This window comes from Tarenaya hassleriana, unplaced genomic scaffold (genome assembly GCF_000463585.1).
Source record: "Tarenaya hassleriana unplaced genomic scaffold, ASM46358v1 Cleome9, whole genome shotgun sequence".
NCBI lineage: Eukaryota > Viridiplantae > Streptophyta > Magnoliopsida > Brassicales > Cleomaceae > Tarenaya > Tarenaya hassleriana.
The window spans coordinates 2,617,040-2,632,074 of record NW_010971389.1 but is presented as its reverse complement, the minus strand read 5'-3'; the positions used below and the strand labels follow the sequence as shown (position 1 = coordinate 2,632,074).

General features: G+C 38.1%; 4 protein-coding genes across 5 annotated transcripts in view; 2 read left to right on the top strand and 2 right to left on the bottom strand.

The window, feature by feature from the left end:
- LOC104804013 (protein phosphatase 2C and cyclic nucleotide-binding/kinase domain-containing protein) overlaps positions 1-1,085 on the top strand; it is a 6,162-nt gene extending 5,077 nt beyond the window's left edge. The window contains exons 12-15 of one of the 2 annotated variants that reach the window (XM_010528146.2): positions 30-95; positions 179-300; positions 384-540; positions 634-1,085. In XM_010528146.2, the coding sequence (XP_010526448.1) occupies positions 30-95; positions 179-300; positions 384-540; positions 634-876 (588 nt within the window). In that variant the 3' untranslated portion in view covers positions 877-1,085. Of the gene's footprint in view, positions 1-29; positions 96-178; positions 301-383; positions 541-633 lie in introns of those variants that run through there. The other variant, XM_010528147.2, reaches the window with a different exon arrangement.
- Positions 1,086-1,132: 47 nt separating this feature from the next.
- Positions 1,133-4,230, bottom strand: LOC104804012 (CRS2-associated factor 1, chloroplastic). Its single transcript, XM_010528145.1, has 5 exons — positions 3,328-4,230; positions 2,929-3,056; positions 2,431-2,656; positions 2,191-2,318; positions 1,133-2,096 (listed from the first exon to the last, which is right to left on the bottom strand). Exons 1-5 carry the CDS (start codon positions 4,160-4,162, stop codon positions 1,227-1,229), a joined length of 2,187 nt encoding a protein of 728 aa, XP_010526447.1. The 5' UTR covers positions 4,163-4,230; the 3' UTR covers positions 1,133-1,226.
- Positions 4,231-4,876: 646 nt separating this feature from the next.
- LOC104804011 (sugar transport protein 14) lies at positions 4,877-7,294 on the top strand. The gene is made up of 4 exons (XM_010528144.2): positions 4,877-5,064; positions 5,454-5,776; positions 6,011-6,640; positions 6,785-7,294. The coding sequence occupies exons 1-4, from the start codon at positions 4,923-4,925 to the stop codon at positions 7,214-7,216; spliced, it is 1,527 nt and encodes a 508-aa protein (XP_010526446.1). The 5' UTR covers positions 4,877-4,922; the 3' UTR covers positions 7,217-7,294.
- Positions 7,295-10,134: 2,840 nt separating this feature from the next.
- LOC104804528 (transcription factor bHLH123-like) lies at positions 10,135-11,388 on the bottom strand. Its single transcript, XM_010528841.1, has 2 exons — positions 10,866-11,388; positions 10,135-10,684 (listed from the first exon to the last, which is right to left on the bottom strand). The coding sequence occupies exons 1-2, from the start codon at positions 11,168-11,170 to the stop codon at positions 10,135-10,137; spliced, it is 855 nt and encodes a 284-aa protein (XP_010527143.1). The 5' UTR covers positions 11,171-11,388.
- Between the last annotated feature and the right edge of the window lie 3,647 nt (positions 11,389-15,035).

Genomic DNA, 15,035 nt, shown 5'->3' with positions numbered 1-15,035 from the left:
CCCCCCCCCCCCCCCCCCGGAATTTCTAGAATGGTGTTCTCTACAGAGGTACTTCTTCGGATTTATTGATGTTGGATCGAGCTGGGTATCTTCAGGTCCGTGTTTGTGTGTAAATACATACTCGTTTTAATTGATGTTCCAGTCATTGCCAAGTCATAGTTATGCTCTTTTGTTGTAGCTTGTAGACTTCAGATTTGCAAAGAAACTTTCTGGAGAAAGAACGTTCACAATCTGTGGAAATGCAGACTATTTAGCCCCCGAGATCGTCCAAGGCAAAGGCCACGGTGTAGCGGCTGACTGGTAAGCGTTTTCTTTGGTTGGAATTCTTGAAATTGTTTGATGCTTCTGCTGAGATTCTAGAACTTTCTGGATGAATTCAAAAGGTGGGCACTCGGAGTTTTGATTTACTATATGCTACAAGGCGAAATGCCATTCGGGTCATGGAGAGAAAACGAACTCGATACCTTTCCCAAGATCGCGAAAGGCCAACTAAAGTTTCCCCAAACTCTAAGCCCGGAAGTAGTTGATCTCATCACAAAGGTCTCATCTTTTTAGTCCCCCCTTTTTCGCTAACGAGTTTATCAACGAATTTCCGTTTCCGCTCGCTTACCCGTTTCTGTAAAATCCATGTAGTTGCTCGAAGTTGATGAAAGCTCGAGGCTTGGAAGCCAAGGAGGTTCAGATTCAATCAAGAATCACCCTTGGTTCAATGGTCTCGAGTGGGAAGCGATCAGACAACGCGAATTTTCAGTTCCTCGAGAGATTGTCTCCCGCATTCAACACCATCTGGAGAAGAACCCTGTTCCTCTCGAGATTTCCCAACCTCCAGACACAGGAGAAGACGAAAATTCACAAGATTGGTTCGAGGAGTGGTAAAAGTACTTAACGATTTGATGTTTCTTCAAAAGTATTTCTCAGAAAGATGATTGTTTTAGCAGATTCAGCAGAAGAAGATGATATAGAAAATTTAGGTCCTTTCTACGATTGTTGTGTAAATAGGTGTATGTGATGTAGTGATGGCTGAAGATTTCTATCTGCAGTTTTGTAATGTAATGTAACTTCAGCTCTCTTCATTTGTCATTTTACTCCATTCGTACTTGGAGAAGCATCTAAGAGAATGAATCCTGAAATCTTCAGTGGAAAAATTTGTGCTTCTTACAGGTTTCGAGTTCATGTCATGAATGCATACATGCATTTCGTTACACAGCATTAGAAAACAAAATTCATCATGCCAGTAGTTTGGCAAGTTCATCTACTCTCAATGTTCCTTGTGGGATTACATCTCTTCTGGAATCTCCATCAAAGTCATCCATTCTCTTCTTCGGAATCTGTTTTTTCTTCTCTCCTTCCACTCTTCCAGTAACTCCCTGTTTCACAGGGATTGCGTCTTTGCCAGCCTTCACCTCTGAGTTTGAGTCCCGGTTTTCGTTCTTCTTACCGGATGATGGTTTCCTCTGGTTGTGTTGGAAAACCGGCCCAGGTGGAGCTGTCATGGCAAAGGCCACAGCTTTGGCCAAAACGGTATCTGGGTCAAGATCAGAATCTTCCAACACGAGTGCACTCCCTCCCTCCACAGCCTGTTTCACCAGACTCAGAACTCTCTCCATGCTTTGGTGATTCACCACTTCACTGATCTCTTCCGAGGTTTCTGTTTCTGAGTTGTGTTCAGGTTTTTGATCTTCGTGATTCAGAGGAACACCTTCCTTCTCTGCAATTGGCTCGACCACGTCTTCAGTATCTGAGTTCTGAAAAGATTCAGCCTTTGCGCTCTCCAGATCCGCACCATCCACAGCATTGGCATTCACGAATGGATCGTTTTCATCTGAGGAACTCTGATCACCATAATCTGGATCTGTTTCTGTTGAACCAGTAGGAGAGTGAGATTCCTCATCATCGGTTTCAAGAATCTGATTAGGTGTAACCGATTCTTGATCTTCCACTTGATGTGCTGCAAGAGAAATGGCGGTATCGATTTCAGCGTCTCTGAGTTGATTTTCCGTGTCATCTGGAGTTGAAAGAGACGATTTCCAGTCCCGTCCTCTCCAGATGAGAATTTGCTCGTTCTCGAAGGATATCAAAACACAAGGGACAAGGTCCTGCAACGAAAAAAGAGAAGATATTCACTGAGCTCAGACAAGGAGAGAGAATAAAAAAGAAGGAACATATATAGACTGGTTAAAACATGAAGACCTTAAGCTTGGCACCAATCTTCCTGAAGTCACTCCCTTTTATCCCTTGACAATTGATGCGGACCAATTCACACACTTCAAATGCCTCTTTCACATTTCTCACAAGGTTGTAATACACACCATTCTTGGCTGTAAGAGACAGATAAACAGAATATTAGAAATTTTGCATTCAAGAGAAGTACTACTCATGTTCTCCTCTTTATCAGAGCATAGCCAAAAGAATCTTAAGGCATAGGCTTACACAGCTTGCAAATAGGCATAAGCTCTCGTCCTTTCCTACGCATTTCAGTAGCTTCTTCAAGTGTTAAACCCTCAGGAACACGTTGAATCAGCCGTGGATATACAGGGGATACAGGCCTCCACAGCATAAGAGGGAACCGTGGACGTGTCCTGAAGTTATAGTTTCTGCCTCGGAAAAGGAAAAGCACCCCTCCCTTTCTGTAAATGATCTTTCCACCGGTTTTCTCCTATAATAAATAGTCGCACAGTTCAAGACTTCAGGACCATGAATAGAGAGAGGCACAACCTAAGGATTTACGCAATCATTATAACCAGAAAGAGTTGTATTATAAATGAGACAGGCCCTTATCACTAGATTTCCTGTTTCACAGTCAAGACTGAAAACTATAAACCACATTCCCTTCCTCAGCCAATATATAAATTCATGGGATAGAGATTGCAAACTTAATACAACCAAATGAATTACAAAGCAAATAAGAGTGAGGGCCCGAAGAAAAACCTCTAATTGCTGGCAAACGGTATCCATGTCGACTGTACAGACTCCTTTGCATTTTATCTTGCAAACTCTTCGTCGCTTCCACAGATCATGTATGTTGTTCAGCATGTTATGTGTCAAGCCATCTCTGCCTGAGAAGAAAACATATGATCACTAATAAGCACACAAACATAACCTTCCATCACTCTCAACCAGTTCATAATCTAAAATTTGCAAGCAAAACTAGGATCTAAAATGGGAATCTCTGCATCAGTTGTGCCTAAACATCAATTCATAAGCTTTCTTAGATCCTATTACCCAGAAGAAAAGATTAAGAACCCTCAAATCTCCTCGGGTTACACTAGCAAATAGCAATATACTCCAAAGATCCAAATAAAATACACCAAAAGTATCAAACTTTACCCATGTTCAATTGCCTCCTTGTCTTCAAGCACGAAAGCACCATCTCCTTAACCTCTTCCTTGGTCAATGGCTCCCCCAAAATCTCTTCCCTAGTGTAGACATACCTCGGACCCGACCCGGGCATAAATGGGCCGGGTTTCTGAACCGGTTTGACCCCTTTCTTCCCCGCCGGCGGAAGCTGGAACGAGTCGAACTCCCTCGGCTTCTTCTGAGACGGCGGAAGCGGCGCACGGCCAGTCCACGGCCTACCCATCGTGGTGGGCCCGAATGGCGCGTATGGTGGCTCACGCAGCTTCACTGGTTTCACCTTCGGCGTCTCCGTGTAGCTGTACTTGAACTCGAAAGGAGCACCGTCGATGACGTAAGTCAATCCGTCGTCGCTCAGCTTCACCTTAGGCTTCGTCTCCAGCTGCGGCGGCGAATCGGGTACCCGTGGTTTGTTCTTGGGCTTCGGGTCAGGTCCAGGATCGGGTTTGGAGTACTTGGATCTCCGACCCGGAATCGACGGAGAAGAGGGCAAGGAAGGTGTTCCTCTGGATTTGAATTTCGTCGTCCGGGGCTCGGCGCCGGCATCTAGGGTGTGGGCGATTCTGGCGGCGGCGTCGAAGCGGCGGTGGCGGCGTAAATCCGCCTCGATCTCCTCCTGGTCACGGCGGCGCTGCTCGAACCGCTCGGCGTTTGCGTTGCCCCAACGAGAGAATCGGAGCTCACTGGGGCCTCTTTGGAGATTGGGCGGGTTCAGATTCGGACTCGGGTTCGGATTCGGACTCGGACTCGGGCGCGGCAATAGTGATGGCGCGAATATCGGGAACGGGATATTCAGTTTCAGCGTCATGGCCGGAGAAACAAAGCTCCGAGGAAGTGAAGAACTTAAAAAAGAGACTGATCCACAAGCCGTAGATTTTTTCCCCCTTTTTTTCTTTTTATTTTTCTAGTTTTAGTTTACTCTGGTGGCTGTGATGTAAATTTCCAACAAAACAAGGGTAAAAGTTCAAACCCAGAATCAAAACACTGCCTTGAGAAAAAAATACTGATCTAAAGGATTCCAAAGATTATCTTATGCAGGAATAATTTCTTAATTTTTAAAAGTAATATTTTTTATATTTTAAATTTTCAGATTTTTATTTCTACAAGATTTTCAACCTCTTTCAATTTTTTTTCCAAACAGATAAATGTTTTATATTTTAGTTTTGTAAGCACAGTCGTGGAAAGTTTAGATATTTTTCTTGTGCATTGAGTAAATATTTCCAAAATCGGTTTACTGCCAGAAGTGAGAGAGGGTGTTTTTTTGTGGATGAGGACGACAATTATGGAAGAAACGGTCAAATGGCTTACTCATTCTTCAACCCTATTTCCCACTGAATTTTCAAAAAAGGGAAGAAAAAAAACTTTCAACGTTAGAAAGATATGATTCCCTAAGAAAGGGGAACTGGGAAGATTTGTTTACAACGTTCAAAAATCTTTATCCAAACCCAGAAAACTTTGCTTATAAAAACCCTTACTCGATCGGCACTTGACGAACAGCAAAGAAAGAGATATATTTTATATATATATAATACATATATAAATTAGTGTATTGTTAGTCGAATCAAGGGATGGCCGGAGGAGCACTGGCAGACGCCGGAACCCTAAAGAGGGCTCATCTCTATGAGTATCGAATCACTGGTTACTTCATCTTCGCTTGCATTGTCGGATCCATGGGAGGCTCTCTCTTCGGCTACGACCTCGGCGTCTCTGGTCAGTTTCATTCTCTGTCTTTCCTGTTCTTCCTGAATCATTCCCTCCATCTGAATTCGCTCGAAAGCTTCGGTTTGTAAAATTTCAGTCCGTTTTCTGATCTGGGTCGCTTTTATTTTTGTCCCAAATCGGATTTTCGAGATTCGATTTTAAGTTTCTTTTCGCTCACGAAACCTCTGTCAGATACATAAACATTGACTTAGCCTGATCTGCGCAACGTAGTTTTTGATCTGTTGCCCTCAAGCCAGTGCAAGATCACACAAAGTTTAGATCGATTTCGAGGCAAATTCTTGTTTCGATTCCAGGATAAAGATCTGTCAAACCGGATCGACCTTCGTTTCATTTCTCTAGGATCTATGCATTGATCGGTATGAAACGCTTATAAGCAGGTGGGGTGACATCGATGGACGATTTCTTGATAGAGTTCTTCCCTGACATCTACAGAAGAAAGCAGATGCATCTGCGAGAGACAGATTACTGCAAATACGACAATCAGATCCTAACTCTCTTCACGTCTTCGCTCTACTTCGCGGGTCTTGTCTCGACGTTCGCGGCCTCTTATGTAACCAGAAGTTACGGCCGGAGAGGAAGCATCATCGTCGGTTCCATCAGCTTCTTCCTCGGAGGAGTCGTTAATGCAGCGGCCAAGAACATCTTCATGTTGATCCTCGGACGTATCTTCCTCGGCATCGGAATTGGGTTCGGTAACCAAGTAAGTTCAAGATTCTGTGGTTTGATATCGACAACTGTGATAATTAGCATCGGTTTGGAACTAAAAACGATCAATCAATGTGGTTTTCTGAAATTGATACTAGGTGTGGGCATAAAATCGGGTATCTGTCTTTTCGCGGGTTATAAGACGGGTTATTCTTTTACTATCCGTGAAACTGATCTTGAATCATTTAATCGATACAAAATAACAATCTTTTCGGGGTTTTTCTTGAAGGCGGTACCGCTATACCTCTCGGAGATGGCTCCTGCAAAGGTGAGAGGAACAGTGAATCAGCTCTTCCAGCTCACGACCTGTCTCGGTATCCTCATCGCCAACTTGATAAACTACGGAACCGAGAAAATCCATCCGTGGGGATGGCGACTCTCCCTCGGCCTGGCCACTTTCCCGGCCACTCTCATGTTCCTAGGAGGCATCATCCTTCCGGAAACACCGAACAGCCTCGTGGAGCAAGGAAAGCTCGACAAAGCCAGAGCCGTCCTGATAAAGGTACGAGGAACAGAAAACATAGACGCGGAACTGCAGGATCTGGTCGAGGCCAGCGAGTCGGCGAGGGCGGTGAAACACCCTTTCAAGAACCTCTTGTCTCGAAAGAACAGACCTCAGTTTGTGATCGGAGCGTTAGGGATACCGGCGTTCCAGCAGCTGACAGGGATGAACTCGATTCTGTTCTACGCTCCTGTCATGTTCCAGAGCTTAGGGTTCGGTGGCTCGGCCGCGTTGATATCGTCCACCGTGACAAATGGCGCGCTCGTTGTGGCGGCGATGATGTCGATGTATATGGCTGACAGGTTCGGCAGAAGGTTTCTTCTGCTCGAAGCCAGTGTTGAAATGTTCTCCTACATGGTATAAGCCCTACTCTAATCTAACCCTTGCAACTCAGGTTACTTTTATCGTAAGTTAGGGTTAGTATAGTACCTTGCTTCACACGTTAGATGAAAATACGCATACCCATTGACAAAAACAACACTTTTCATCATTTTTTTTCAGATCATAGTCGGTGTAACACTAGCGCTGAAATTCGGAGAAGGCAAGGAACTGCCGAAAGCACTCGGGTTGTTCATAGTGATCATCATCTGTCTGTTCGTACTTGCGTACGGACGGTCGTGGGGGCCGATGGGATGGTTAGTTCCGAGCGAACTCTTCCCATTAGAGACGAGATCGGCCGGACAGAGCGTTGTCGTGTGCGTAAACCTCCTCTTCACCGCACTGATCGCGCAGTGCTTCCTCGTGTCTCTGTGCCATCTCAAGTACGGAATATTCTTGCTGTTCGCCGGACTTGTCTTCGTGATGGGGAGTTTCATCTTCTTTCTGCTGCCCGAGACCAAACAGGTTCCCATTGAAGAGGTTTATTTGCTGTGGAGACAACACTGGTTCTGGAGCAAGATTGTCGGAGACAGCGGCGATATGAATCAGAGCTAGGGCAAGTTCGTTTTCTAGGGTTTCTGTTGTTTTGTTTCATCTTCTTTGTGTGTTTTCCCCCCTATGAATTCTTGTTGTTTTTCTTGAAGGAATAATTGAAATTGTTTTTTAACAAAAAAATAATAATTGAAATTGTTGGGCGTTTCTGGGTTTTGTATCTACACTACTAGTTTTTCTTTGAATAAAACATATAAAAAACTGAATTATTCTAATTTTTTTTATATACAAATTATTCTAATCCTTCCAAAATATTTTTTGGTAACTCGTAAGTTCTCGGATTTCTAGTCCGACTACATCTCCTATGGTCTGAAAACAATCTATATATCGCAAATGCGGACCTCCGTCTCCAATCCGTGGTCGAACAAGGAACCTAAAATAAGGGCAAATCACCTTTCAACCAACTTCACAACTCGGCTACGACCTCTTGGTTAATTCTTCCAAATATATATATATATATATATATATATTGTGAAGCCCATGGTCGGTGAGATTATAAATCTTCTAGCTAGTTTTGTGTATAGTCTCTATCTTCAGATATTTTTTGCTATAAGGGATTCAAAAACAATTTGATTGACTAACATTTCTTTTTCACTTTTTATTATTATATATACACAAATACTATATTTATGATATATTTTTTTCAATGTTCAATTTTGTTATAGTATACATCACTATCCTCTACATTTTAAAATATATTATATTAAAGAACCCGGAATATATATATATATATATAAAATGATGGGATACAATTTTGGATTAGGGTTAGTGGTATAGTGTCAACAAGTTGCATAGAAAACACAATAAATTAAAGCGCTTCTTCAACTGTTTGGGTTTGTCTTCCCCAGCTTTCTCCAGAAGTCCACCACGGCCTCTCCTTTTTCCGTAAAACACAGAGTAACTAAATGTTATCTTTATTTATATTTTAATATATTGTATATATGTATATATGTACCATTGGTTCGCATACCCATAAAAAGAAAACAACCCTTGATATAATCGAACATGATGATAATTATAATATGTGTATATATACATACAGCTATATACCTAGCTAGGTACCGAAATGAGAATTTATAAGCGTGAAATAGTTGTAGAACATTGCTTCCCTCATTATTGCCCACCACAGTTTTGAGGATCTAAAAATATAGGATCACTGGGTATTTTTTTAGATTAAATAGGATCACTGGTTAGTACGGTCGCGCTCGGGATAGTGCTTTTTAGGGGTGGTTTGTTCGGATTTCGGTTTGGGTTCGGTTCGTATATATTCAGAGTCACTTATTTCGATTTTAGAAAAATTATAACCGTTCGATTTTTATATTGAATTCAGTTCTATATCGTTCAGATTCGGTTTGGTTATGACAAAAATACATATTTTCTTAAAAAAAACACGATTTTGCAATTATTTTTTATTCGGTTCAGTTTAGATTCGTATTCGGATTTTTTCGATTTAAAAAAACATGTTTGATTTTTCGTCCAATTCGATGTGATTACGTTTATGTCTTATTCGGTTTAGATCGGTTTGTTTATTCTATTATTAACCAAACAAACCCACTCCTAGTGATTTTGATTGTGGTTTTTAGGGGTGGTTTATTATAGCATAATGGCATTTTATATAAGTTGGTGGTCCTTTCTATTGGTTTTTAATTATAGATCAAATTAATAAAATAATGATAACATACTCAGTCTGATTCTTTTAATCAGTGTAGTAGAATTTTAAACCAAATATATCAACTATATAAACATATTATGAGAGATAGTCGGATCTGGACTTTGATATCTTTGTTATGAAAAGAAATATATAATTGAATATTTAAATTAATTTTTGGTTACAAAAAAATATTTTTTTCTCTATAACATTTTTTGTCACTAGACACATACATGATGATGACGACCCATAAGATTTTCAAGGGCAATTAAATACATTAAGTTTGTTAGATAAAGAACCATACGTTAAAATTACTTTCAGCTAAGGGTGGCCCTTTCGGATTTCAGTTTGAATTCGGTTCGGTTACATTTGATTATAGAAAAACTACAACCATTCGGTTTTTATATAAATTTTGGTTCAGTTCGGTTCGGTTATTTTTCGATTTGGTTCGGTTCGGTTCGATTATTTTTTGGTTCAGATTTTGTAAAAAGTTAATTTTTCAAAGAAATTGTCGGGTTTTTGGTTATTTTTTTATTCGGTTCGGTTTGATTTGATTTTAATTTTTTCGGGTTTAAGAAAATCATAACCATTCGGTTTTGATGTCGGGTTCGATTCGGATACGGTTATGTCTTATTCGGTTCGGTTCAACTCGGTTATTCGATTAATAACCGAAATGACCACCCCTACTTTCAGCTCAATATATCTACGCATATATACATATATATAAATATATATCCTCAATAGATGTGTATAAGAATTTGTATAGACCTCAAAAAATAAACACTGGTATACATCAATATCTAAAAAATCATACAATCCACGCCTAGATCAAATAATGAAGCATGTAGTACGCTATAAAAAAGCTGTACACTGTATGCATACATTTGCGTACACATTTTATATAATATATATATATATATATATATATATATATATTTAAGGGCCCCATATTTTTTTTTTGGTTAATTACAAGCCCATAATTAGCCAACCTCTTGTGTCTGTAGGCCCAAACAGGTCCCAACCTATTAACTGTTGCTATCCACCAACATTTCCTCGCTCTCTTTTATGAATAAAATTCAGGACAAATCTCTCCTCTCAAATTATCGAAATTATTATATATAATATCTAGAGTGGTAGAACAAGAAATCCAACAAATAAAGTTATATATATATATATATATATATATATCATTGGACTGCAATTTACCGTAACTTGTTAACAAGGAAAACATGTGAGGACCTGGAAGGAAAATATGAAACTGTGAGGGCTTTGTTCACTTACGTACCTTTGGCTTCTCCTCGAAACTCGGCGCCTGAATCTCCGGCGACTGTAACGCGGCCGCCGGGAAGAATCTCGGCGACACGTCATGCGCCGCCGCCGTCGGGTTCCAGAACGTTGTGTTGTTAGAGAAACGCAAAGGACTCAGACCGAAGTTTCCGTACTGTGAATAGCTCAAAGACGACGACTGGTTTCGATCAGGTTGGTCAGACCCCAAGAACGTTCCTTGAAACACATTCGATGACGAATTAGGGTTTGAGTACAGAGTGGTGGAGGAATTGTCCATCGCGAAACTTTGACACGTCACGGTGCTATCGCTCGAGCTCGCGTGAGGGCTAAACTGCGTATGATCCAAGAAGAACCCGCGATTGCTCAACTGCGTTTTGAATTCCACGTTCGCTGAAGAATCTCGCCATAACGATGCTTGTGACGAACCTGATTCTTGTTGGTAGGACGAAGATGCGTTCATGCTGACGTCTGTGCTTGCGTTTGCGTTTGAGTTTACCATCACTCGGAAGCTTGTCTCCGCTTTATTGTCGCTTCGTCTGTCTCCCACAAAACACAAAAACAGAAGAGAGAAAAAAAAAGAAACATTCTTAGGACAAAATCATTAGTTTCCCTCGGGAAAGAATCGATCTTTTCCACAAAAATCGAAAGAAAAATATGTTTTCTTCAAAAGGGTATTTACAAAATTACAATCGGCTGCAATATCATGAAATTACTCACAGAAGGGATTGGTTCCATTGATCAAAGGGTTGGGAAGAAAGGCCTAAACCTATCATCTGAACATGTTGATGATGATCAGATGACGGATCATGATGAAGTTTATGATCAAGGAAAACAACCGAACCGCCAGACTCGATAGAGCTCGATCTCTCTTTATTAATATTCTCGGGCGTTGTCTCCGGGGCCCAACCAAAGCCCCCTAACGTTCCGCAGCCAATCCCCGGAGACAAACACGTCGAAGATGAAGACGAGGTCGAAGCCTTCCACCAGTTTCCATTACCCGAGTTGCTGAATTCATCTCCCATGGCTTCCTTCCCCCCAAATCTTTGAAATTCAACCACAGTTTATGCGTTATGATGATGATGATGATGAAATGTTTTCTTTTTTTCTGTTTTTGTTTTCTTTCCTTCTTCTCTCGAGAGTCACAAACACATGAACGGATGGGAAAGTGTTTGTTGGATGAAAGCGGATACTTATATCATGATAAGCTCAAGAGTGTTAAAGAGCACTAACTCTTCTTGTAGGGTTTATACGGCTAGAGAAGATTAATGAATTAATGTCTCTGTTGACATTTTTCAGGTGGCTGATGATGACTCTCTTGCCAAGTCCCCTTTTTTTTATTTCCTTGTTGATTCTCTATTTTCAATATTTAACTTATTTATTTATTTTTTTGTCGTTTTTTTATTTTTTTTACGCGTTGAAAAGATCATTCGAGACTTATATATTTTAAAAAGAACAAAATTCCATACAATTACACGAAATTTGAAAAAACAATTATGGTAATATATGAACTATAAAAATTCAAAGATTATATACAAACCTTTTCCCGGAAACCAGATTAAAAATACATCTACACATACATCATTATAAGTACATATATATACATACAAATATATACACTTGCCTACATACACATAAAGATATATACATGCTAGCTTATATATGCACACATATACTTGTACGCACATGATATACACATATATTTACACACACATACCGCATGCAAACACTTATACATGTTTATACACACATATATGTGTATGAACATGCATGTGTGTGTATATGTATATGTGTGTATATATGTGTATATTATATATATGAGTGTATATGTGTTTATAAACATGCATATTTTTTGTGTATGCATGTAAGTGTATATATATAATGTATAATCATGTATATGTGTGTATATGTATTTTAATATTTTAAAATTTTTGTAAAAAATATATGACGTGTCAATGTTTTCATACGTGACATTAATTTGATTGGATTTTCTGATTGCGATGCAGGCGTCTTGTTACCCGTTTCTGTCAATAAAACGACGTCAACGAATGTACTTATAGATGAATATTTTGAAAATTCGTGGTTTAATATGAGGTTTTAAAAAAATTCGTATGTAATTATTTGACTTTTATAATTTATATATTATTATGAGATTTTCAAAGGAGTTCGTGTATTTATTTTGGATATAAAAAAATGTATCTGACTAATTTTTTTATTAACAATTGTATTCACTACTTTTTTTGTTGGCGAATAACTAGAAAGTTTTTATTTTCACAATTTTCAACAAAACCAATTGAACCGGAATAAACCGGTCAATTTACAACCATAAATTAAATGAGTTTCATTTGGTCAATCCAAATCAGTAATTTTCTATTGTGAAGTTATTCGACGAAATGAACAGTGTGTAATAAAAATAACTTGTTGACATACATGCTTACGTACATATATATGGACGTCCGTATACAGATTATAAAATTTTAAATTTACCGAAAGCATTCACCGATGCACAACACGTCAAAACGGTCGAGAGATGACGTCGTCCTGGAGTCTATATGAAATCGAGCTATTTCCGTTTCTTCAATCATATCTTTTTCTTTTATATTGCAATAATATTTTTTTCCTAATATATATGATTATCCTTCTATAAGAAAAATTATTAAAATCCGCTTTTATTTACTGGTGCAATCTGGCCAGTGGACTCTCTGCACTCAACCCAAACGTTCTAAATATATGTATATATATATATATTCTCAGGCAGCCATTTATAAGTACGTAGCAGTAAAATCTCGCTATTATATATATAAGGATCATTGTACTTAAAAGATTGAGAGAATATTAGTAACGATGATTTGAACTTCTAATAAAAAAAAAAATACAAGCAAAAGGTCATTGATGCATTTATAATAAATTTTAAAAGTTTTTTTTATAAGATAAGTGTAACATTTTTAAAGAAAAAATATCTTAAAATAATGAGGAACCATTAACATATATGAAATCGAAAGAGTTAAAAAAATGTAGAAAATTATGTAGCCGATTAATAATATAGAACAAAAGTTTTAGTTTATGTCCAAATATACGATATAACTTATATAGAAAATGAGATGACCATCAAAAAAGGGGGTCTAAACAATAGTACTCTTTAATTTATGTAAAAATGTGCAATATATCTTGTAAACGTATTAATTTCTAATGATTCGATCCGTTAAATTTTAAATCGAAATATAAAAAATCTGTAATATGCTACAATAATGTTGGATACTAATAACAACAATAAAGCACTAATTATTTGCAGTGAGATTAGGATTTGAGATTTTGATGATAAGTTTAAGATCTTAGATTTCATCCTCCGTTTAAACGCATGATTGGCATTAATTACATAGAAAATCATTGTTATAACATACAACCCTAATGTGGATCTTATTACAATCGTTCATGAGCTCTCCATATCTTATTTTGATTCTAAATGATGTGTCATTTGTCAAATTTAGTGGAAGATTTTCTTGTAGTTTTTTTTTAAAAAAAAATTCTTCTTCAATCTTTTTTTTTCCATTGGTAGCTATTTTATCCCTTTCTATTCTCCTCTTTTTCTACCAATGAAATGATTTGTCCATTGAAAAAAACAAAATATATCGGATCAAAATAATTCCACCTTATATATTTTATTCCATCCCACAAAATTTGTATCCAAGTAACGTCATTCACAAAAATTTTTACGCACGTAAATAAATAACAAATAGAGCGAGGCTTCATCCGGTTATATTACAGATAATCGTGTTGACCTATTGATAAAATCAAACAGTAAAATTCGATTTTATTGATCTACAACAAGACATTTTCAGTAACAAAATATAAAAACTAATTGTTGTGAACCATCCCCACCTCCCAAAAAAAAATTGTCTTTGGGCATTCCAAGCTCTAAAATCATCTTCTCATAATTTTTATTTATTTATCTGTTGATCAATAATATTATAATATGATTACTATTTGCAACATAAATTAACTTTCATAGCCGCAACATGCCGTTATTATCAAGATTGCCACAAAAAAAAAAGTAAAACACCAAAATTAAATAATGTGGAAATATAAATTGACCTTTGGAAAAATGAAAAAGATAAAAAAACAAAATTCTAATGGAATTTGACTCTATGGGTAAGAAATGAGAAGCGAAGACGACTTGGACTCGGGAGCGTCACGTAGCACTTTCGAAGTTTCAACTTTGGTATGACCGTAAGAAAGTCAACGTATGGGCTCCACACGGCGTGCGCGCGTGCCTTGACACGTGGTCCCCACCTTTCGACTCCTCAGAGTCAGAGCCTGAATTGACACCCTTCCTCTTATGTGTCTTTCTTATTCTTCAATTTATTTTTGGGAAAACTCCTAAACAATTCTAAACTTGTAAAGTAAAAAAAAAAAAAATTCATAAACTTATGAGTGCCAAATAATTCCTAAACTTATAAAAAGTATCTCAATAAATACTAATCTTGTTAAAAGATATATTAATCATTCGAAAAAACTGATTATAATAATATGATTTTATATCATACGTAACAGGTGATATGACACACCAAGTATGATTTTTTTGCCACGTAGTCAGTACCGAGTTTTACAAAAGTGGTTTTTTCAGAAAATATTCTAGAATCTCTTAGACGTATTTCATCGAACACTTACTATGCACGAATATTAGTACCGGAATTTAAAAAATAAACTCTTCTGTCATTGATGGCGTTTTGTTATGATTTTGTCATCTTCTATGGATATCCCCGATAAGCTCGAGTCTGAAACTATACAGAACGTTATCTACATCAAGGAAGACGGAGCGGATGTCGATCCTGAAGAGCTTAAAAGCCTGAGCAAATGGAACGTTTCATCTTGCATAGTGTAAGCCATCGT